This window comes from Macrotis lagotis, chromosome X (assembly GCF_037893015.1).
Source record: "Macrotis lagotis isolate mMagLag1 chromosome X, bilby.v1.9.chrom.fasta, whole genome shotgun sequence".
NCBI classification, from domain to species: domain Eukaryota; kingdom Metazoa; phylum Chordata; class Mammalia; order Peramelemorphia; family Peramelidae; genus Macrotis; species Macrotis lagotis.
In genome coordinates, this window is record NC_133666.1 from 403,250,929 (window position 1) to 403,277,087 (window position 26,159).

Consider the following 26,159-nt stretch of genomic DNA (forward strand, 5'->3'; position numbering starts at 1 on the left):
TGAATACAGGAACTATTTAGTTTTTGTTTTTGTATTTCCAGACCTTACTATAGCACAAGTAGTAGAAGCCTAATATATGCTTGTTGAATTGAATTTTTTTCCCTGAGGACTAGATCGACAACTTATTGTAAGGTGAATTTCTATCCCCTGTGACCTTCCCTCCCTTCCACCCTCTTTTCCTCCCTCCCTCGCTTTCTGTGGTATCATGATTTCGGGAGTCATTTCCAGATATTATTTCTCCCCATCCCCTCTAAACATTGAACTTTCCTCTTGTTAGAAAGAAAAATATTTAAATAACCATCAAAAGGAGTGACCACTTTTCACAGTGCTTTATCTCTTTAAAGATAATAGTAATATATATTTTTATTAATAATTTTTTAGATTTTTTTACATTACCAAAATTTCTCCTAGTTGTTTCCCCTTCCCCCAATCCCATGTAATAAATATTTTTAAAGAAAATGAAAAAATTAGAAACGTGATCAATATATATATTTTAAAAATCTGAAAATATGTGCAGTATGTCGTATCTATAGCCCTCCCACCTCAGTAGTGATGTGGAACTCTTCCTTTTTCTCTTCTTTTGCAGCCTTAACTGTTCTTAATGATTTTTCAGCATTAATTTTTTTTTTGCAAGGCAGTGGGGTTAAATGACTTGCCCAAGGCCACAAAGCTAGGTAATTAAGTGTCTTGAGATGGGTTTTGAGCTTAGGTTCTCCTGACTCCAGGGCCAGTGCTCTATCCACTGTACCCCCAGCTGCCCTGTAACATTCACTTTTTATTGTTTTATGTTGCTTTCTATTTATGTTGTGTATATTATTTTCTTTGTTCTTTAACTCAAAGAATTTTTTTATTCTCCATATTTATCATATCTGCCATTTCTTACAGCACAATAATGGTTTATTACATTCATGTGCCACAATTTGTTTAGCCATTTCCTAATCAAGAGCATTTACTTTGTTTCTAATTCCTTGCTTTCATAAAAAGTACTGCCATAAATCTTTTGGTATATTTAGGAAATTTATTTTTATCATTCAGGAGAGAGATACACTTCATCTGTTCTGCAGAAACAAGATTGGTTTATTAGTTTGTTAGATTTGACTTTTAGCCTTCGTTTCATTTACATGATTTTTTTTGGTAACTGTTGACTTTCTTGGTTGTGTTTCAATTCTGTGTCAGTTCAAACAAGTCTAAAGAAACTTAACAAAATTTTTTCCTTTTTTCTTTTTTTCAAGATTTTGAGTTTTACAATTTTCCCCCAATCTTACTTCCCTCCCCCCACCCCCCACAGAAGGCATTCTGTTAGTCTTTACATTGTTTCCATGTTATACATTGATCTCAGTTGAATGTGATGAGAGCGAAATCATGTCCTTAAGGAGGAAACATAAAGTAAAAAAAGATAGCAAGATCAGATAATAAGATAGCAGGGTTTTTTTTTTTCTAAATTAAGGGGAATAGTCCTTGTTCTTTGTTCAAACTCCACAGTTCATTCTCTGGATACAGATAATATTCTCTATTGCAGAGAGCTCCAAATTGTTCCCAATTGTTACACTGATGGAATGAGTGAGTCAATCAAGGTTGAACATCACCCCCATGTTGCTGTTAGGGTGTCCAGTGTTTTTCTGGTTCTGCTAATCTCACTCAGCATCAGCTCATGCAAATCCTTCCAGGCTTCCCTGAATTCCCATCCCTCCTGGTTTCTAATAGAACAGTAGTGTTCCATGACATACATATAACCACAGTTTGCTAAGCCATTCCCCAATTGAAGGACATTTCCTTGATTTCCAGTTCTTCGCCACCACAAACAGGGCTGCTATGAATATTTTTGTACAAGTGATGTTTTTACCCTTTTATAGGCCCAGTAATGCTATTGCTGGATCAAAGGGTATGCACATTTTTTGTTGCGCTTTGGGCATATTAGTAAATTTTTTAGACATTTCTTACTGCAAAATACTATTATATATCACAGTTTATTCCATCATTGGCCAATCAGGGTATAACCTCAGTTTGCAAATCTTTGCTTCCACAAAAACTCTGTTTTGAATGTTTATATATATATATATATATATATATATATATATATATATATATTAAAAAAATAGAAGACTTTTCACCTTTGTCTTCCATGGATTGTTTATCTTTTAATGCGATTCATTGCTGGATCACTACTCTTTTCACAAGAAAAGGAAGATAATTTGCAACCCTTTTCATGTTAATCCTTTTATTGACTTTTACTCAAGATATTAGCAACTCTTTAAACAGTTGTGTTTATTGTGGCTACAATATATGAATCATTGTCTCAGAAATGAAATTGGGATGAAAATACAATTAACTTTATGGTTTTTAAAAATTTCCTAATTAATATTGTCAGGTAACCAAATATTGTGCAAAAGAATCTTAAATATCATAATTTATAGACCAATAGCTCTTGAATAGCAGTAAAAACTTATCCTTTTCCTATTATTGTTTTCTACTTCCTCAGATGATGCAATTAAAATGAACTCCTTAATGTTAGGAATTTTTTTTGTCTTGTATCTCTAGTATCTGGGGGCAAATAGCTTTTAATGATTTTGTAATTAAATGTATACATACATATATATGTTCATATATATTTGTGTGTGCATATATATATATATATGATTTATAGAACACCAAGTTCAACTTTCTATTCTACTAGAGGTTATGACTTGCCTAAGTTCATATGATTAATGGTAAAGTTGAGACTACTAACCCAATTCTGAATCATAGCCCTGGATTCTTTCTATTGCATTACTGGAATTACCCATAAAAAGTCCAATAATCCCTGAAAATCTTGTTCATATTTTCTTATAAATCCATTGCAGGATTTCCACTTGACATCCTGGGGGGGCCTTCACTTTCATTAGACATTGGGTTATCCAGTCTTTTCACCTGTTACCACCACTTGTCATATGGTTAGCCCACGTTTTTGGAAATGCTTTTGGGGGTGGCTAGGTGGTACAGTAGATAGAGCACTGGTCCTGGAGTCAGGAGTACCTGAGTTCAAATCCAGCCTCAGACACTTAATAATTACCAAGCTGTGTGGCCTTGGACAAGCCACTTAACCCCATTTGCTTTGCAAAAACTAAAAAAAAAAATGCTTTTGATATATGTCCTTAACACCTCTATTACAGTTTTTCAGAGTTCCTTATTTGTTATATGTGGCAACCAACTCATACTCATCTCGTGCCTCTCTAACGTCCTGTGTGATGTTCATTTTTATTCCTCGAAGAATTTATTTCCTGTCTCAGTTCATACTCCATACAACCAGATCCATAGAAAATTAGTATTTAAAAGAAGTCTTTGTTTTTAGGAGAAGTTAGAACTCATTAAAGGAATTTACCTGAAATAGACTCTCATAATACAGTAATAATGATTTAGCTTGTTTTCTGAGTTGGCATATAGAGCTTCTTGAAGAGTCTATAGCTATTATTTTTAAGTTTTTGCAAGGCACTCGATTTGAGTAAGGAGTGACATGGTCAGATTTGCATTTGGGTAGCTAAGGGGAGGATAAATTGGAGTAAAGAGGAATGGATACAGATGGTATTCTCGATTGCAGATAGCCCAACATTATCTCTGGTTGTTGCACTGATGGAATGAGCAAGTCCATCATGGTTGACCATCACCCTCATGTATATAATGTTTTTCTGGTTCTGCTCATCTCACTCAGCATCATTTCATGCAAATCCTTCCAGGCTTCTCTGAATTCTGGTCCCTCCTGGTTTCTAATAGAACAGTAGTGTTCTATGACATAAATATACCAGTTTGTTAAACCATTTCTCAATTGAAGGACATTCACTTAATTTCCAGTTCTTTGCCCACCTCACACAGGGCTGCTTATGCATATTTTTTTCATCATCTCTTCAGGGTATAGACCCAGTAGTGGTATTGCTGGATCAAAGGGTATATACATTTTTGTTGCCCTTTGGGCATAATTCAACATTACTCTCCAGAAAGGTTGAATGAATTCACAGCTGAGGGGAACTCTTAAAATGCCAGTTTATTTGGTGAAGTCCTCAGTCGAGAGGGTGGGGACAGAGAATATAATAAGAGGCTTGAGGTAAGAAAGGATTAGAATTGCCACTGTAATTAATGGGTTAGGATTCTGGCTTTAAAATTCCCCGATTAAAAGCAATAGGAATTCATTGGTGGCAGAGATTAGTATGAATTAAAGTAGTTGAAAGAGATATCCTTTAAAGGATATATAGATCATGGGAGAGAAATTGGGGGTGGGGGAGTTGTTCTAGATGGCAGAGAAAAGAACATTAGCAAAGGTAAGAATGGACATTTTTTGGTAGTAGGAGCATTGAGATTAGAATCACACTGAAGTGTAGGCTGTGTTACTCAGTAATAAGAAGTAAGGTTGGATTGAGGACTTTCAAAGCAAAGCAAGTAATGGAGTTTGATTTTGATACATTAGTCAGCAACAGAGTTTTTAAAATTTATTTATTAAAGATATTATTTGAGTTTTACAATTCCCCCCCATCTTACTTCCCTCCCCCACCCCCCCACTAAAAGCAATCTGTCAGTCTTTACTTTGTTTCCATGTTGTACATTGATCCAAATTGAGTGTGATGAGAGAGAAATCATTTCCTTAAGGAAGAGACAAAAAGTCTAAGAAGTAACAAGATCCAACAATAAGATATCTGTTTTTTTTCCCCCTAAATTGAAGGGAATAGTCCTTGAACTTTGTTCAAACTCCACAGCTCTTTATCTGGATACAGATAGCACTCTCCTTTGCAGACAGCCCAAAATTGTTCCTGATTGTTGCACTTTTGGAATGAGGGTGTCCTTCAGGGTTGATCATCACCCCCATGTTGCTGTTAAGGGTATATATTGTTTTTCTGGTTCTCTTCATCTGACTCAGCATCAGTTCTTGCAAATCCCTCCAGGCTTCCCTGAAATCCTGTCCCTCCTGGTTTCTAATAGAATAGTAGTGTTCCATGACATACATATACCACAATTTGTTTTCTAAGTTTTCTAAGCCATTCCCCAATTGAAGGACATTTACTTGATTTCCAATTCTTTGCCACCACAAACAGGACTGCTAAAAATATTTTTGTACAAGTGATGTTTTTACCCTTTTTCATCATCTATTCAGGGTATAGACCCAGTAGTGATATTGCTGGGTTAAAGGATATGCACATTTTTATTGCCCTTTGGGCATAGTTCCAAATTTCTCTCCAAAAAGGTTGGATGAGTTCACAGCTCCACCAACAGTGTAATAGTGTCCCAGATTTCCCACAACCCTTCCAACAATGATGATTATCCTTTCTGGTCATATTGACCCAGTCTGAGAGGTGTGAGGTGGTACCTCAGAGAAGTTTTAATTCAGCAACAGATTTTTTTAAAAATTGTTAAATTTATTTTTTATTCACTTTTGGTGTCCTTTTTAAAATTTTCTCTCCCATATCCACTGAAAAGGCAATAGTAAATATAATATGAAATTGTTCAAAATGTTTACATATTAACCATATTTTTTTTAAGGTTTTTGCAAGGCAACGAGGTTAAGTGGCTTGCCAAAGGCCACACAGCTAGGTAATTATTAAGTGTCTGAGCCCGGATTTGAACCCAAGTACTCCTGACACCAGGGCTGGTGCTTTATCCACTGCACCAACCTAGCTGCCCCTTAACCATGTTTTTGCTTTTTTTAAGAAGACAAGAAAAATAAAGAGAACTGAGTGAAATTTATAATAATATGTCATTATGCAAGGGGTAATATGAACAGAAAGTCTTCAGAAGAAGAAATCAATACTGTTTATAGTCACATGAAACAATATTCTAAATCACTTTTGATTAGAAAAAATCTAAATTAAAACAAAAGGAAAATGAAAAAGATTTACTGGGATATGGAAAATTTGAGAACAGTATGCCTTGTTGGCAGAATTGTGAAATGACCCCAACCATTCTGAAGAGCAATGTGGAACTTTGCCGAAGGGTTATTCATAAGCTTGCTTACTCCTTGTCTCAATGTAATCACTACTAAGTCTGAATCCCAAGGAGATTGAAGAAAAGAGAAAAGGAATTATATGTACAAAAATGTTTGTAGCAACTCTTTGTAGTGTCAGAGAATTTGGAAACTGAGGGTATGTGCATTGATTGGGGAATGACTGAATAAGTTGTGATATGATGAGCAGGTCGGTTTCAGAAAAACCTAGGGAGATTTTTATGAACCTGATGAAGTGAGCAGAACTAGGAGAATATAGAAACAGCAATATTGTAGGAAGATCAGCTGTGGATGATTTTTATTCTCAGCAATACAGTGATCCAAGACAGTTCCAAAGAATTTGTGATTAAAAAAAATGCCATCCACCTTCAGAAAAGGAATTGATGGAGTCTGCTTGTTTTTTGTGAAGGGGACTGTATTGTTTTTGTCACCTGGCTAATCTGAAAATTTGTTTTATATGAATTTACATACGTAACTTTTATTTATTCATTCATTCATTCATCAATTACATGTCAAGATAATTTTCAAAATTAAAATTTTTTTTGCAAGATTTTGAGTTCCACATTTTTCACACCCCCCCCCCTTCCATTTTCCCCTCCCCTTGATGGCAAGTAATCTGTTACAGGTCATACATATATAACTGTGTTAGATATATTCCTTCACATGTGTAATTGATATCAAATTGCTTACCTTCTCAAGGAAGGAGGAGGGAAAGAATTTGCCAGCTCAAAATTTTAAAAAACTAATGTTAAATTTTTTTTGCATGCAATTGAGAAATATTTAATGAAATATAGATATATTGGGAGATAATAAAAAGGAAAACTTGGGACACTTGTATGAATTGATGCCAAGTGAAATGAGCAGAACCAGAACAGTTTATACAGCAACAATTATAGAAAAGACAAAGATTTAAAAGATTTAGCAACTTTTATGAGCATTTTGACCTATCTTGATTCCAGAGGACTAATAATAAGCATTCTACCCAGCTCCTTACAGTGGGGAGAAAGAGACTGTTGAATGAAGTTTGTATGACCAATTAGGAAATTTGTTTTGCTTTACTTTATATGCTTGTGACAGAAGTTTCCTTCTTTCCCTCCTTCTGATTTGTTTTTTTATTTATTTTATGTCATTACAATAAACTTGTTATAAGATTAAGTATCTTCCCCTCAAGAAGATGAGAAACCTCAGGAATAGTGAGAGAGGAAAAAAAAAATGTACTTAAGTCTTTGTTCAGATTCCAATGGCTCTGTCTCTGTGATGAGTTGCCTTCTTTATCATAATCCACCAGAGAAGTTGCTTCATTATTTTTCCCACAGTTGCTATTACTAGCTGTATTTCCCTCCACTCTCTTCCTCCCCACTCTCATTTATTCTATTCTCTCTCTCTCTCTCCTTTCATCCTGTCCCTGTCCAAAAGTGTGTTGTATCTGAGTACCCTCTCCCTCAATCTTCCCTCTCTTCTCTTACCTATTCTCCCCTTCCCTCCCTCCGTTCCCCATTATCTCATCCCTTTCTTCTCATTTTTTCTCTAGGGTAAGATAGATTTCTGTACCCTATTACGTGTTATATTATTTCCTTTCTGATCTATTTCTGATGAGAATGAAGGCTCACTTATTCCCCCCTTGTCTTCCCCCATTCCACTCCATTGAAAAAGCTTTTTCTTGACTTTGATATGAAATATCTTAGCCCTTTCTTTCTCTCCTTTCCCTTCCTCTCAGTACTTTCCTTTATCATTCATTGACCTTATCATTTTACTTTATTATATTCAGCTCCCTCCTGTGCCTTGTCTATATATGCTTCTTCTAACTGCTCTTATAAATGAGAAAGTTCATGTGAGTTATCAGCATCTTTTTCCCATGCAGGAATACAGACTATTCAACAGTTCCTCATAGTTAGTCCTTCTCATCTACCCCCTCTGTGGTTCACCAGAATCCTGTACTTAGAGATCAAACTTTCTGTTCAGCTCTGGTGGTTTCAATAGGAAAGTTTGAAAGTCCCCTGTTTCATTGAAAGTCCATCTTTTCCCCCCGAAAGAGGATGTTCAGTTTTGCTGGGTAGTTGATTTTCAGTTGTAAATCAAGATCTTTTGCCTTCCAGAATATCATATTATAATCCCTATGAGCCCTTAATGTAGATGCTGCCAGATCCTGTGTAATCCTGACTATAGAGCCATGGTAGTTCAATTGTTTGTTTCTGGCAGCTTGTAATATTTGCTCTTTGACTTGGAAGTTTTGGAATTTGACTATAATATTCTTGGAAGTTTTTCTTTTGCCATCTCTTTCAGGAGGTAACTGATAAATCCCCCTGAATTTCTATTTTACCCTCTCCTTCTAGGATCTCAGGTCAATTTTGCTGTATTATTTCTTGAAAAATGAAGTCTAGGCCCCTTTCCTGGTCGTGACTTCCTGGTAGCTCAATAATTTTTAAGCTATTTCTACTAGATCTGTTTTCGAGGTTGGTTGTTTTTCCAATGAGATGTTTCTCATTTTTTTCTAATTTTTGACTTTCTTTTGGAAGAGGTTTATTTCTTCCTGATTTCTCCCAAATCATTAGCTTCCTTTAGTTCTATTCTGCATTTAAAGGAGTTATTTTTTTCAGAGAGCTTTTTGTATCTCCTTTTCCAACTGGCCAGTTCTGCTTTTTAAGGCATTCTTCTCCTCATTTGCCTTCTGTTTTGCTCTTTCCATTTGGCCCAAACTGGTTTTTAACATATTCTTTTCTTCAGTATCTTTTTGTATTTCCCCAAACTGCTGATTTGGTTTTCATGATTTATCTACATCATTCTCATTTCTCCTCCCAATTTTTCCTCCACCTCCCTTAATTGCTTTTCAAAATCTTTTTTTGAGCTCATCCATAAGCCTGAGCCCATTTTCTATTTCTCTTAGAGACTTTGGATACAGAAGCTTCAAATTTGTCATCTTCTGTATCTTCCATGGGGCCACAGTAATTTTCTATGGTCACATTCTTCTTTTTCTTTTGTTTGCTCATTTCCTCAGCCTGAGACTAATTTACCTTACTTCTAAGACTTTGGGGGTTTTTTGGGGACACCCCACTGGGACCTTTATTCTTCCAAGGTCTAATGGTCTCTTACCTGTGCTTTGATATGTAGATGACCACTGGCCCTCCCCTCTGCCCTGGAGTTGTGAGGAGTGTCCCTGCTTGGCTATCTTAGTTTGGCAGCCCAAACTGCAACCTGGATCTGAGTGAGGGCAAACAGCAGAGTCCTGCCCCAGGGAGAGTAGACAGATTTTTGCAATCTCCCCGACCCCTTTACGTCTGTGGGCTGTGCTCTGGAGGTGCAGGTTCCCTTCCCTGATTAGCTGTTCTGAGGCTGTTGCTCCTCATTCCACACTCACTCTGTTGCAGCAGAGTTTTCTCACCACCCCTTCAAGCTGTTCCTGGTGATCCAATTCATGGAATGGTGAAACACACCTCTCCCTTGAAACTTCTAAATTATCTTGGACTGGGAAATTGTATCACTCAGTATTTCTGTAGGTTCTACCCCCTAAATTTTTTCTAGAGTCATAATTTTATGGCTTTTGGAATTTTTTGGGGAAGGAGTTTCTGTGGAATCTTGCCTTCCTGGAGCCATCTTGGCTCTGCCCCCTTTCCTTATGATTTTTGATAGGAAAAAATAATTAAAAAAAGAAACTGGAGAGATAGTGTTATTCTAAGTTCAGTGATGTGTTAAATAATCTGATGGTTCAAACTCAGAAAAGAGGAACTCCCATGGAATTTATATTCTTTTTAATTAGAAATTCCAATTTTACTTAGGTAGTTACAAAATTACCAGAGAAGAAGCCAAAGTTGACTATTATTTAAGTGTTCTACAGTGACAAATTGAAATTGTTAGATTTAAATTTCAAATTAAATTTTTTTGGATTCCTATTTAAATCTGTTCACCTGTTTGTTTTTTAAGTTTTTATAATTTTTCTTTTCCTGTATAAGCAAATTTATAATATCCTTGAAGATAGGGACAATTTATTTTTTGTAGCTTCAGGACCTGAGCATACAGCCATGCTTAGTGAAGGGTTATTGTTTGATACTGCCACTTAAAGGTTTAAGGTTTTTAAAAATATTTTTACATCTACTGTTTTATTTTATTTAGGGAGTTGGGCATATGATAGTATTTTCATATTAGAGATAAAGAAATTGACTCAAAAATTGCAACTTTCTCAAGGTTATGTTGATTTTATTTCCTTGAGAATGGCACCATATCTGATTAATCTTTCTTGTGCTCTACATCAGCTAGCAAAATGTCACTAATGTGTTCATGCTTGTGTCTGTACAATATGGACAAAAGAACTGAAGTCATAAATTTGGAAGCAAGGTCTATGACAGATAAGCTTTTTGTCTGTGTGTTTGTCTGTGTGTGTGTGTGTGTGTGTGTGTGTGTGTGTGTGTAAAAGAGAGGGGTAGCAGCAGCTAGGTGGCGCAGTGGATACAGCACTGACCCTGGAGTCAGGAGTACCTCAGTTTAAATCCACCTAATAATTACCTAGCTGTGTGGCCTTGGGCAAGCCACTTAACCCCATTGCCTTGCAAAACACTTAAAAAAAGAGAGAGAGGGCTGCAAATTTTTCTGTCTACTTTTAAAATATTTTTCCTACTATTATTGACTGTATGCTTACCTGCTTTTAACTTTACTTTCAACTTTGTGACTTACGCCCCTCTGCCTAAATAATTCCTTTATTGCCATCTTTGTTTATAACCTAGCTGGATTTGGAAAGTAAGGCCCTTTTGAAATTTCTTCTGTTTGAATCAGACCACTCAGTTATCTTTTTCAGCTCTAGAGTCTACTGAATCATATGCCAAATTTACCCAGAGTGAAATTTCCCCTTTGTATGAATTAGAGGGAAGGAAATTGTTTATGGAAGCTGGATAGTATTCTCATTCATTCAGAATTGGTCATAAAGGGATTAGAAAACATGATTTGGCTAGAACAGTAATTCCTTGTACTGTCTAGGTAACTTTTTTTCAGAATGAAATTAAATATTTAAAATAAAAAAAATGTCTATTGAATTTAGTGAGGCTGCTGGAAATCTTCAAATTGTAATTTTCTTGTATCATGGCCCCTACTCTCAAGTGTTCTTATATTGATTAACCTGGGAACAAATATAAAAGTGCCAGGTCATGCTAGATATATTAAATACTTTTAACTTTCTTTTCCCCTGGACTGGAGAACTGGCATTGTGATTGAGAGTCAATGATGATAGGTTTTATATTATTACACACTTATAACATATCAGATTGCTTGCTTTCTTGAGGAGGGACCCTGGAGGAGAGGAGGGAGCTAGGAAGAAAATCTTATAAAATTTCTAAAGAAATGAATGTTGAGTCAATGATGAAATTTTTTTTTTTGGCAATACAAAGGGGTTAATTGATTTGTCCCAGGTCACATAGCTAGGTAATTATTAAGTCTATGAGGTTGGATTTGAACTTTGGTCCTCCTGACTCCAGGGCCAGTACTCTGTCCACTGCACTGCCCTGATGAACTCTTTTTTTTTTTGTTTTAAACTTTTCCTTTTTTGCTTTGGTTTTTAAATTTTATTTATTTAAGGCAATGGAGTTAAGTGACTTGCGCAAGGCCACACACATAGTTAGGTAGTTATTAAGTGTCTGAGGCTGGATTTGAACTCAAGTCCTCCTGACTCCAGGACTGGTGTTCTATTCACTGTACCACCTAGTTGCCCTGCCCCTGATGAACTCTTAATAGAAACTAAATGAATATGTAAAGCAGATTCATTTAGGTTCTGAGGATAATAATGGAAGGTAACATAAAGTATTAGAGATTATTGGCTCTAATATTTGTATACTTTTCGCTTTTGTTTCCAGTCAAAATAAGTTGAGGATATGATGGTAACGGAAAAGTTACTTATCTAGCCAGGAATTAGGAGGAAACAAAAGGGGTCCTGGGGTATTAGTCTTGTCAAAAAAAATCCATATACTAAAGTTCATAAGCTTTATAAGCAGAGCCCCATAGATGCCTTTTATTCAGAAGTCATCTACAATTACTTTAAGTTTAAAATTTTGACATTTTTTGTTACATATTATCTACTTTTCCCAACATATCCCTCCCTTCAGAGTGTCATCCTTTCTAACAAAAATGAAAAAAAGAAAAATATTTTCAGTAAAACTAAAAAATAGTTTAACCAAGTCTGATATTATAAATAATATACTTCTCTACTTTTACAAAGAGAGTTAAGAAGTTTTAATTAATTTAATTATCTAGTTTCTTAAATCATCAGATTAGAATCAATGAATTATGTAAATGAGGAGAGAGAAGTTAAGACAGGCAGATACACTGACAATTGTTAGAAAGTGACACCTGATAATAAATGAGGAGATAGGAAAACTTGGAAAAAAGAGATGCTGAACTCTGTACTAACAAATTATGTGCTGGATAAATTGGAAATAATTAACCGAGGGAAGGCAATGGAAAAAGTGTTGGGAAAGTCTTTAGATGGCATGATTTTAGCTAAGATTTGATGGAAATAAGCCAGGAGACAGGGGGAGAGGGAGCATTATAGATTTGGGAGCTAGTTTTTGAAAATGCCTGGAGTTTGGAGATGATGTCTTTTGTGAGGAATAACAGGGAGACCAGTGTGACTGGATCACAGAATGTGTATTGTATGTGTGTGTGTGTCGGGGGGGGTGTTTATAAGATGTAAGAAAACTGAAAATATGAGGCAGATTATGAGGGACTTGAAATGCCAGAGATTGTTAAATTTGATCTGGGAAGTGACTGGGAACCACTAGTTTGAGTAATGGAATGACATGGTTAGATTTGCTCCTTAAGAATATCACAATGATAGCGGAATGGAAGATGGATTGGGGTGGAGTGATGGGAAATTTGTGGCTGGCAGAGCAACCAGTGGACTATTGCAATAATCTAATGATGAGGGCCTGTACCAAGGGTGGTAGCAGTGTTAGGAAAGAAGATGCAAGAGTTGACACAAAGGTTATAGAAGGTGAGAGACAGTGAGAAGTCAAGGATGGACACCTCAATTGTGAGCCTGGCTGACTAGGAAGGATGGTAGTGCTTTCACAACGTTAATAGGAAAGTTGGAGGAGAGGAAGCTTTGGGGGGAAAGATAATGAATTCAGCTTTGGACATGTTAAGTTTAAACTATCCCCTGGATATATTGTCTTTGGGCTATCTAAGATGCAAGACTGAAGGTCAGTAGAGAGGTTAGGGCTTGATAAATTGTTTTGAAATTCATCAACATAGTAATAATTGGTTGTATGGGGACTGACCACTAAGTATAACAGAAGAAGAAGAGGAAAAGACTTTATTTCAGTAAAATGTGAGGACAGGAAAACTTCATTTTGGCTTTTATCCCAAATAGAAAGTTTTGGTACTTCAAGGTTCTGAACCCTTAGCTTATTGTAAAATTAAGTTATCTGGAATTATTTATTCCCTAAGGTTCCAAATAGGTAAGCATTTGGTAGAACACAGTAAAAGCGTCCCTTAACTAGCTTCTGTAGGGTACACCAGTTTTTGAGATTGTTGTAAAATAGTAGCCTTGCAATTCTAAAAGTGTTGCACATTTGTATGTCTGGGAAATTGTGACTAGTTTCAAATTGTTATGGTTATAGTTACAAGAACTTTTGATGAGTACATATGTTTGGAAATGTTTTATAAGTTGTAGAAATATAAGCAATATAATTTATAGCAATTGAATATAATATCAATTTCAAGGGAGTGGATGATGAAAAAGTATGAATTATGAAAGGCATTTGATTTAGAGATTTCAGTATTTCAGTTCTTTTTTGTAAGGTTTATAAATTCATGTGTAATATAACAAAAAATTATGCAAAACCTTGAAATGCTGTTGCTCTTTTCTAGAAACGACTGCAAAAAGAATTATTGGCTTTGCAAAATGACCCTCCTCCAGGAATGACTTTGAATGAAAAGAGTGTTCAGAATTCCATTACACAGTGAGTACTTTTAAAACCTTTATTTTATGTTATTTTTAGTAACCAAGAATATTTTTCTAATAGCATTTTAGTATATTCTTGATATGTTGACATTAAGTGATCTATAGCTTGCATTAGATAGGCTAATTTAGGCTAGTCTATATCACATTAAATTATCTTTAAAGGAAAGGTACCACATTTAACAGCAGCATTGGGTGATGATCAAATATGATAGAATCAACTTTTCTCAGCAGTAGAGTGATCAGAAACAATTCCCAAAGACATTCTCCATCCCGAGAAAGAACTATGTAGTCTCTTAATGGAGGCCAAAGTGTACTATTTTCACTTTTTTAAAAATTTATTTTTTGTTTTCCCTTGTGGCTTTTGCCCCTTCTGTTCTGATTCTTTCACAACATGATTAATATGGTAATACGTTTAACATTGTTGAACATGTATAACCTATATCAGATTACTTGCTGTCTTGGGGAGGGGGAAGGGAGGGAGAGAGAAAAATGCGGAACTCAGAATCTCTAAAAATGAATCTTGAAAGCTTTCTTTACGTTGTTTATTCTGGGAAAAATAAAGTGTATAAAAGTATAATTTTAAATTTTAAAAAATACTAATATTTGTATGTTTTTGTTACACATAAAGGAATACTCAACTCTTCACATAGCTTAGTAAGACTAATTAGGAGAAAATTTATAAACAAAACAAAACCATAAGAACAAATAGAACTGTTTTTAGCATTTCATATGAGAGTTTCTCTTAATGGAATTAATTATACTTGATCAACTAAATTCTATTAACAGGAATCATTTCATCAGGACATAAATTGATTTGTTTCTGTAAGAATCAGACATTTGTTAAAATGGTGTTCTACTTGTCACAGATGATAATGATGAGAATATTGCAGACAGTTGTTCAAAGTTAGCTCTGAAGTACAACTCCATAAAAAATGGAAGTTAAGAGAAGGAAGACAAGCACATGTATTTTAGCACAGATTAATGTGAAAAAATGTAACAGAATTATGAATATGCTCCACAGTTATCTCATGGTACCTTCCTTATATAAAGCACTTGCAAATTCTAATTTCCTTTCTTCCACTTAAGTAATGACCTTGGAAAGTCACTTTCTCTCTGAGGACTTTAGTTTTTTCAACTTTTACATGGGGCTAATAGCCTCAAGGCAGAAGGCCAGCTCAAATAATGTGCTGAGATCTTAATTATAGGATACTAGAATTTTAGAATTAGAAGAGATCTTTGGAAACATCTGATCTCTTTTTATAGTTGAGGAAACCTCTAAAGAGTTTCTTCCCCTAGTTTAAATTGCTGGCACATTAGCTGAGTGAAGACTATGATCCGGTTTTTATGCTTTTCCTGGTCATTTCTTAGTTAAGTCTCATGTTGTCTTTTTTTTTCAAGATCTTAAGATTTTTAGTATCATTGAGTAACTACAGTTTGTACACTGTGTCCTCTCACAGTAGCACACTTCCAAGTGGGAAGCATTAAAGGTTAAAAGAACTTTGTAAGTAAGGACACTGTTCCCTTGACTTGCAAGAAACTATAGGCTGATACTTCCCTAAAGTAAATGGTGTGATTTATGAAAGCAGGGTAGAGTATGAACTTTTCAAGCTTTGGGGTAGAGGAGTAGTCAGTTTAATTGTTTTTAACCACCAGTTCACTAAAGTTTTCCTGGCAGAGGTCATAGAACTAGAAGGGAATTAAAAGAAAATAGTTATCTAGTCCAATCTTTGCATTTTACAGATGAGAAAACTTAAGGCATAGAGATTTATAACTTGTTTGAGGTCATGAAGCTAGTTAATTAGAAAGTCAGGAATAGAACATAGCTTTTACTTTATGGGTTTTTCTTTATATAATTCTTTTGTAAAGAAGTTACTACTTAAAAACAGAAGTATATAGAAGAATTGCTAGATCTTTTGTAGTTAACTCCTTTTCAGTTACCACTGTATTCTCAGAAACAAAAATCTTGATCCTAAGTGCCACAGTGCCTTAGCTGTTTGCTTGCAGAAAGAGAAGACCTTCACTCTTCCCTCAAAGAACTTGCTGCTGCTCTGTGGTGGGTGGAATAGTGTAGAACAGCTATGGTTTCTTCTTTGTCATCTCTTTTACTCCCCAGACTTAATAGTGTTAGAAAGGTCATTATAGACTTTCTGGTAGTCTCCCGATTTTAAGGATGATGATAGTTTTTTAGACTCTACAAGTTATAATAAAGTGCTTTCCTTAGAAACAAGGTAAATGAAAACATTGAGACACAGAATAATAAAGTGCCCAAGTCAATTCTAACATTAAATACCTCTATTCAAATTTAACCTCAAACACTTACAAAGCTGTGTTACCTTGGACAAGTCACTGAACCCTAATTGCCTCATATCCAAGACTATCTCTAGCTGTCCTGATTCATTTCTGACCACTGGACCCAGATGACTTCAGCAAAGTGAGACTGGTGGCTTAACACAACATCCCATGTCATGTTATCACCTCCCTGATGGATCATCTTTGAGAATGGTCATGGTCTTCTTTAAAAACAAAGGATAAAAACATCACCACTGACTGCATGGCACTATGTTAATTTTGAGGATGCAAAACCAAAACAGACCTAATTTCTAAAAGGTTTACATTTTATTGTCCCCAAGGTTTTTCTTTTAGTTTATGGCAAGATTTGGAACTAGAACCCAATTCTTAGGCCTTTCTTTTCAATTTTGCTTGTTCTTGTTCTTCTAACTCACATATACTTTTTTATTTTTAAAGATTTTATTTTCTATTAAAGATTTTATTTATTTTGAGTTTTACAATTTTTCCCCAATCTTAAATCTTACTCCCCCCCCCCCCCCAACAGAAGGCAATTTGCCAGTCTTTACATTCACATGTACTTTTTTTTTTTTTGCAAGGCAAATGGGCAAATGGGGTTAAGTGGCTTGCCCAAGACCACACAGCTAGGTAATTATTAAGTGTCTGAGGTCGGATTTGAACTCAGGTACCACTGACTCCAGGGCCGGTGTTCTATCCACTGTGCCACCTAGCCACCCCCCACATGTACTTTTGTTGAGAAAACTTGTATGAAGTTGTTTCTTTTATGATCCCTATATTTATTATAGTATAATTTGTTCATTTCTAAAATAGAAATAACTATTCCTTTATCTTAGAATTGTAAGAATCAAATGCAATAAAGTATGAAATGGACTCTATAAGCTTATTTGAATTGCCTTTTAGGTGGAAAATTTCTAGGCCTGTCCTGTTGAACTAATCCATGCTTACAATGAGGGGAAGTCAAGGAGTATGGACAGCAGAGAGGTTGGAGAGGCAGGGCAGAAGTACTAGCAGAAATAACCTGATGGATGATTTAGTGGTTATGAGGGAATATAGGTAGAAAACAGTACATCTAGCAGCTGTAATAGGCTAAGTTGAACATGAAGCCAGGAAGATATCAAATCCAATTTCTATGACCTTGGATAAGTCATTTAACCTAATTCTGTAGTACCTCACTGTTGTGGGGTCCGGTGAGATCACTCAGGTGCTTTGCAAACCTTAATATACAAAATATTATGTCACTGCTCTTCTGATTAATCTTGAGTTGTTACCCAAACTGTAATTTCTTCCATGACTTTAACAATAACTAGCATTTTATTTAAAGATTTCAAAATGCTTTACATATAATATTTTTAATCACAACTATCCTGTGAGGTACACATTATTATATTACTATTTTACAGCTGAGGAAACAGAGGCAAAGAAGTGAAGTAACTCGCTCAGGTCACACAGCTAATAAGTATCTGGGGTTGGACTCTTTCTGACTCTTGAGTCCTCTGCCTTATGCACCTAGTCACTTAGCTTCCTAAGAGTAGAAAAACAGCTGAGTTTTCTGAGTAATGTAGTGATATTTATTTTCTCCAAATGGGAAAAAATGTATGGTTCATAGGATTTTAATTTGCTTTTTTTTTTTATTCCAGGTGGATTGTAGACATGGAGGGTGCACCAGGTACTTTATATGAAGGCGAGAAATTTCAACTTCTATTTAAATTTAGTAGTCGATATCCTTTTGATTCTCCTCAGGTAATCACTTTTATTACTTAAAATTTTAGATTATATTAAAATTTTACTTAGTTTTAACTTAGTTTTTATATATGTTTTTTCCCTATTTGATCTTAACCAAAAGATAGAGTAATGATAATTTTTTCTGACTTTGGCAGTATGGCATAATAATGGATAGGGGTACTGGACTTGAAGTCAGGAAGAACTTCATTCTAATCCTGCATCAGACATTTATTTCCTAGCTGAATGACTCTGGGCAACTGCCTTAGCCTGTTTGTGCTTCATTTTCCTTATCTGTAAAATCTATGGACTTGGCCTTTGCGTTCCCCTTCAAATCTAAATATATAGTCTTCTTTCAAGAGAATGTCTTTATTCCTTTTCTGTAGTCTCAAAGCACCTTATTACCATTTTAGTTTATGGGAACTAAGATCATTCTCTTCACTTTCCTCTATACTCTGAATTTCCACACCTAGTGTTACTTTAATGTACCTTTTAGTTATTTATTTTAGATAGAATTTTTATTTGTAGAGTCTCAGACTAAAAGGAATGAAATTCTGACCTTAGCCTGTGAGAAGGATTCCTTAGAAATGTTAAATTTTTTAGTGAGTATTCCTGCTTTTGACTGAATGGAACTGTCCTTTGGTGGAGAATGTTTTTTCTTCTGCTTTTGATAATGATCAAATACTGTGATGTCACTGTGTAGGTTCTTATGAATTAGAAAGTCAGAGACAAATACATTACATATACACATACACATATGTATATGTATACTTTTATAAATGTGTGTACACACACACACACACACACACACACACACACACACACACACCTTTTCACCAGTTGTAATTTAGTGACTTAGTGATTAGCCTTCACTTATTGAATAGTGTTTATATCTGGAAGTCACCATTAAGGTTTCATCTGCAAGTACAGAGAATATCTACCTGAAATAGCAAAGACTACAAAATGTTGGAGCAAGAAAGGGCCCTTGGGCAGACAAAATAAATGCCATAGTTCTATATTTTAAAGCTCCTACATTCTAGTCAAAATAGTGCCTAAAGTATTCTTCAATATTTCAAAAATTTGTGTTAGGTTGGCTTAGGGAATACTTGGTACAATGTCTACAAATTTGTCTTCAGAAGACGATTCTTGAGGCTACAGTTGTATCTAACCCCTCCCTTGCAGTTTTATGTGAAAGAATTCCAAGTATATTTAGCATTAAAAATTGCTTGTAGAATGTTAGCTGAAATTTTTTAAGTTTTTTGTGAAACTTATATGAAGAATAAGCAGTCTCACTAAATCTGTTTTAATATTTCATATTCTAAATAATACTCGAGTTCTAGGTTGACTCAACTGGAATCACTGGAAGGCAGATGGCCATGAAGCTTATTTAAGATCTCTGATTCTGAGGGGAAGTCACTACCTCTCAAGCCCATTTTGGATGGCTCTGTTAGCAAGTTTTTTTTATGTGTAATCCAAATCTTATCTTCTACATCTTGTATCTTTTTTCCCTGAGTTCAGGTAGAAAGACTAAAATCCCTTTTTTTTCAGTATGATTATTCTTTTTTTTATAACCTACCTCATTTTTTTTATTTTTTTTAGGTTTTTGCAAGGTGGCTTGCCCAAGGCCACACAGCTAGGTAATTATTAAGTGTCTGAGACTGGATTTGAACCCAGGTACTCCTGACTCCAGGGCCGGTGCTCTATCCACTACTCCACCTAGCCACCCCCTACCTCATTTTTTAAATTAATATTTTGTTTTCCAATTATATATAATAGTGGTTTCTATCTATCATTTTTTGGTAAGGTTTTGAATGTTACAATTCTCCCCTACAGAAGGTAGTCTGATAATCTTTACATTGTTTCCATACTATATGGTATACATTGATCGAAATTGAATGTGTTGAGAGAGAAATCATAATCTTGAGAAGAAAATAAAATATTAGAGATAGCAATTATGTAGTACATAAGACACTTTTTTTGAAAAAAAATTGAAGGGCAGCTAGGTGGTGCAGTGGATAGAGCAACGTCCCTGGAGTCAGGATTACCTGGGTTCAAATCCTGCCTCAGACACTTAATAATTACCTAGCTGTGTGGCCTTGGGCAAGCCACTTAACCGCATTTGCCTTGCAAAAACATAAAAAAAAAATTGAAGGTAAAGTCTTTGTTTAAACTCCACAGTTCTTTCTCTGGATACCCTGATGATTGCATAATATGACTATTCTTAAAATACTTGAATATAGCTAGATTGAAACACAGACATACACAGACACAAGGATATGGACACACAGACACAGGGACACACACACACACACACACACACACACACACACACACACACACACACGATTAAACATCCCCCAGTGCCTTCAACTGATGCTTGTTCAGTGTGCTTTCTAAAATGTGTCACCCCAAACTGACCTTAGATTTCAGATATATTCTGACTTGACATTGTAGTCATTTATAACTTTACATTTTGCAGATACTGCTTCTCTTTCTGCAGTCTAAGATCTCTAGCTTTTTTTTGCTTGCCATATCATTCTACCTTATCTGGGAACTTTGAAAGTTTGCTGAGAGTCCTATTAATTTTTCATATTTAACTATATCATCTTGCCTATCCCCTTCCCAGTCCTTTGCTCTTATAACTTATTTTTGGAACCCAGACATGGGATTGCATATTTAATTTTAGCACATTGGGTTGGAATTTAGCTTAATTTAAATGTTAAATTCTTCTCATATGAATTACTTGAACTAGTAACTACAAACAATATTAACCTTGGTGTATTTGTGAAATGAAATGTGGAGACAAAAGTCTCTTGCACCTATGGTCTCCTGAAAATGCAGATAAAGGAATTTGAAGAGCTAAATTTATCTTGTGTACAAGTGCAGTGTGAAATATCATTACATGGGATATAAGGTCATCTTGTATTCCAGGGATCATGGTAAGAATTTGCAGTAAGAATACCATGAAAATAACTTTAGCTTATGTAACTACAGTTGGTGGGGATATGAAAGTAGAGAAATTCTATAATAAAATATTCCAAATTATAACAATGTATATTGATACTCAATGTTAACATTTTAAAAGTGGACATAGGAAATTATATAGTAAATATACTGTGGCCAAAAAATATGACAAATATAACTCAATAGTAAAAGCAAGAGAAGTCAAAAAAGGCTCCTAGAATATACAGAAATCTCACTTGCATGGATCATGAATACTCACACAAAATTAAGAAGCTCTATTTGTGTGACAAATATATAACATGACAAATAATGCAACTGATTTTAACAGAAAACAGTTACCAAGTAAGTCATATTCAAATTAACTATGTACAGCTTGCTTTTTTTAGGATAGAGATCAAGAATAAAAGTAAAGATCATCATACATATGTCAGATCTTAGAAACTTCCTAGAAAGTTTAAAGAACTAAGTATTTGCTTGATTCTCTGATTATTAATATCAAGAGATAGAATAAAATTTAAATTTCACTAGTATAGGGAACTCCTGCATTAGGAAATATCCTCTGCCAGTGCAAGTTAGAACTTTTCTCTGTACTTTCTAAAGAGAATTGCCTAGGGTAGTGCCAGTCCAACTTTTTAGCTCTTTTGGCTGTTTTTCCAAGAAAAACATCTCAAGGGTCACATATAGAATTCAATACCCATTCTTGAATACAGTGCAACCCTCACCACCTAGGAGCACAACAACCTGCACCTGCAGGTTGAACACACCTGACATAAGGCATTGAGTGATTAAGTGATTCCCTAGTGGTCATACATCCAGTATATAAAGGTAGAATTGTAGCTAAAATTAAATCCAGTTTTATACTGATATTCACATTTGATATAGCCTTCTCATAGTTAGTATGTTATACTTAGTATTTTTTTTTCTTGACTCCAAGACCAGCTCTATCCATTATACCAAGATGCTTCTATTCATAACAAGTGAAATATAATAAGGAAAAATCCATGCTTGCCAAAAGTGTTATAAGATGTCCAGAACAAGTCTGAATCAAGAGAGATTTCCTATAAAGGATGAGAAACTCCTGGTACTTTTTTATATTTGACATTGTGTTAATTGCATTAAGCCCTGGAACATTTCAGGGTTTCCTAAGTGAGAATTTGAAAGTGTTGAAAACTGCTATTTTCCATATTTGGTACTCAAATGGATTTTTGATTTTTTTTAAAAAGTCTTATCAATTTAGAAGTTCCCTCCAGGAATGCAAATAACTTCTTTTCATCCTGCCCTTTTTGTCTTTTTCCTTCTGTAATTTCACCACAGTGGGGGGATTGGGGGCAAGAAGGGACCTACCGCACCTGTTAGAGGCCTTCCTCACTTTGTGTTGACATCATGAAGGTATATTAGTTGACCATTTGGGCTCTCATTCATCATTTTTTGCCCATTATGCAATTTCATAAAGATATCTTTTGCTCCTATTCTTTAACATTCTTATTAGTTAACATGTTATGACTGCTCACACCCACTATAAGTCTTTCCACTGTCTTGTATGCAATATTATTGTTTCCATATTGTTTTCTTTAGTTCTATTCCATGCCTCCTCATGACATGCATGGAGATAATCTGGATTCTCGAAAGCTGTACCTGTGAATTGTAAACTTTCTGTAATGCCTTGACAGTAAATAGTCTGTTATCTGAGGAGAAGCCCAGTTAAGTATGAAATACATCAGAACATGGCTAGGAGCCATAGAGTTTGTCTGTCTGTCTGAACCCTATTTCTTTTCCCTCTCTTTCTCTACTTCTTATCTCTTTATCCCTTTCCCCCCCTCTCTCCTCTTCTGTTCCCTCTTACCTTTCCACCTTCTGTTCTTTCCTCCGCTTCTCTTTCCTTCCCTCCTCCCTTTTTGCTTTCCCCCTTCTCTTCTTCCCTTCATTCTTCTTTCCCTCCCCATCTTTCTCTCTATTCTTTTTCCCCTTCCTCTTATCTTCCTTTTTCTTTTTCTCCCTTCCTGTCTTCTTATCCATCTCCCTCACTTTAACTATCTCTTGCCCCTTTTCTCTTCCTTTGGTAATAAATTGGTAGCACATTGAATTGCCTTTGGAAAGTTGGGCAGGAATTTCTTTTAATAATCCTAGGCTTCCCACCAACAAAAACCCATCTTATTAATACTAACATTATTATCATCATTGTGAAATGAAATGAGGAGGCAAAAGTCACTTGCATCTATGGTCTCCTGGAAATGCAAATAAGGTAATTTGAGGAGCTAAATTTATCCTATGCACAAGGGCAAAGTGAAATATCATTACATGGGATATAAGGTCATCTTGTATTCCAGGGAATATGGTAAGAATACCATGAAAATAAACAAATTATGGAATATTAGTCTAAGTAGAATTAAAGTAGAGTTTTCCCCAAAAGGCAGTGCAATTATGCATAGTGGTTGTGAAGCTGAAAAACATCATTCTAAAATTGCACCAGAGAAGCAGTGTATAGAAGATATATTTCTAGACAATAGGGTGGACAATTATTTGGCAAGTGCAAAGAATAACTGATGGACAGTCTGTGTGGATAGCCATACAATGTCCAGAAAGCTAAAGGGAAGTACTTCTCACTACATTGGTTGAAGCCCCTGGGGAAATGTTTACAGGAGGACGTGAATATGTGTTTCCTAGCATAAGAGGTCTTGAATGGATGTATCTTTGAAAGGAATATTCACAGTCATAGAAATGTCAAGGAGGGCAGGGTATTCTAATTTCTCTTCAATGGTTATTGATGGTCATTTGATTATAACTGTCATTCTCGTTTTGTTAACTGCAAATTTGATAAGTTTTCCATGTCTACCTTCAAGTCCGTAATAAAAGTGTTCCAATGTCTTTTGGTCATGACAAATCCACCAAAGAGTTAATAGATATTTGACTCAGTCACTTGTGTTCTATCAGTTTTCTGCCTCTTCATTTAACTTTTGACTGAATGTAAGAATAACATTCTCTAATCATAGTTTCTCCTAATGTACCTACCTTAGAGGATGTAGAATGACTTTTTGTGAAAAAAAGAAAAAAATTCAAGAAAGTTAACTTCTCAAATAATTAATGAAGCAAACCTTCAGTTTCTATGTCTTCTTTTAGATTTTCCCTCTCAGTGACTTCATCAAGTTTGTGTCTTGTCAGAAATGCCTGAGTACCTAAGATTGACTATCTTGCCTTTTCTTTTTCTGTCCTTCTGCTTTTCTTATTTTTTATTTATTTAAGGCAACACAATTAAGAAAGACTTGCCCAAGGTCACACAGCCGGGCAGTTACGAAGTTTTGAGCTCAGGTCCTCCTGACTCCAGGGCTGGTGCTCTATCCACTGCACTACGTAGCTGCTTCATATCTATCTGCTTTAAGACTTCCATGTATTAAAATCTGGATCTCAGTCATAAATTTTCTCTTATGTATCACTCTACCTGGTTTTTTCTTCTGCTTTTGCAACATAGTGATCTTGTAATCACCAGCTTCAAAAATTCACACATCACAAGTGACCCCAAGTGCCTCAAGCATTTTAGTACCTTGATAGGTTATAGAATCATAGATCAAGAGCTCAAAGGAACTTTAGAGGCTCTAAGTCCAACCCTCCCCTTTCATAGTTGAGGATACAAATGCCTTGGAAATGTTTAAGTGACTCACCCAGGTTTAAAGCTAGTAAATGTCTGAGATGGAATTTAAAGTCAGGTGTTCCCGACTTGTCTAGCATTCTAGTCACTCTGTCTTACTGCAATAAATTTTTGGAACTCTCAGGAGTGGGAAGAGCACATGAACAGAACACAGCAATTTCAGCCTTAAAACATCAGGGGCTTTCTTAGGGAAGGAAAGGCCAGTGGTCAGGCATTTAAACTCAGGTTATGGATAACTAGGGGAAGTTGGGCCTGGGGTCAGGAGGACCTAAGCTAAAATCCAACCTCACTAGCTTTTCAAGTTGTGTGACCCTGGTCAAGTCATTGTTTGTCTCAGTTTCCTCATGTGTAAAATGAACTGGAAAAGGAAATGGCAAATAATATAGTAAAGAAAACTCCAAATGGGGTCATGGAGAATCAGCAACAAAAACCTTTTTGAATTCTTTATGTATGTGTATTGGTAATAATGTCTATGATAGAACTCTTATCTTTCTTCATAGATACAGCCCTTCTCCTAAAAAAATAAAATAAAGTAAAAGGGGCGGCTAGGTGGCACAGTGGATAAAGCACTGGCCCTGGAGTCAGGAGTACCTGGGTTCAAATCCGGTCTCAGACACTTAATAATTACCTAGCTGTGTGGCCTTGGGCAAGCCACTTAACCCCATTTGCCTTGCAAAAACCTAAAAAATAAAATAAAATAGATACAGCCCTTCTAACTTTGCATTTTTTATCTATGGGACCTTTATTTATGAAGCCTTTCATTTGTAACCTGCATTTTTTATCTATGGGACCTTTATTTATGAAGCCTTTCATTTGTAACCTTAAGATTTTCTCTCACTTTGCTTTCTCCCTCATCTCTATTCTCTCATTTACATCTTAATCGTTTCCCTTCATTCCCATTGCCAATAACTTAAGATAAATTCTTGCTAATTTGCTATTAGTTTTAACTGTTATTAATTCCTTTATAGGTTTTATTTCCCCTCCCTGTCCCCTCAAATTCATGCTATATATGTATGACTGCCAGACTAAATCTCTACAAAATCATAAAGTTGCATAATTTCAGAATCAAAAGAAAGTTCAAAGACTTATCTAGTCTGATCTGTACTTGAGCAGGAGTCCACACTAGAGAAAGTGCTCTTGGAAACCTTCAGTGAGAAAAGGTATTCATGGCAGTTCAGTCTTCTTTTGGTTATATCTCATTATTATGAAGTATTTCCTTCAAATCTAAGTTTCCATTTTTTATTTTTATTTATTTATTTATTTATTTTTTGCTACTAGTTTTTTCCTTTGGGGCTAAGCAGAATAAGTTTAATTATTTCCCTTTGTGGTAGTGGTTCTGATTCATCTGTCCCCTCATATTCCTTCTTGTTCTCTTTCTGTCCTTCCACCCGTCTTTACATCATATGAACTTTTTTGCTTCTGTTGATATGCGCAGGCTTAAAACTGTCCTGCCTAAAATGTATCTGGAATTGAATCTAGTATTCCAGAAGTGGAACCATGACAGATTTCATCAAGACTTTCACATCCTTAGTCCTGGAAACTGTTTCTATAAAGGCAGCTTATGATCACGCTAGTATTTTTGTCTGCTATATACATTGATTCATTGAAGTTGCAGGAAATTA

General features: G+C 35.4%; 1 protein-coding gene across 2 annotated transcripts in view; it reads left to right on the forward strand.

Annotated features, from left to right (window-relative positions):
- The window catches only part of UBE2W (ubiquitin conjugating enzyme E2 W), a 113,294-nt gene that overhangs the window by 35,784 nt on the left and 51,351 nt on the right, over positions 1-26,159 (forward strand). For both annotated transcript variants that reach the window (XM_074203679.1, XM_074203680.1), the window contains exons 2-3: positions 13,811-13,902; positions 17,849-17,951. In XM_074203679.1, the coding sequence (XP_074059780.1) occupies positions 13,811-13,902; positions 17,849-17,951 (195 nt within the window). The remainder of the gene's footprint in view (positions 1-13,810; positions 13,903-17,848; positions 17,952-26,159) is intronic.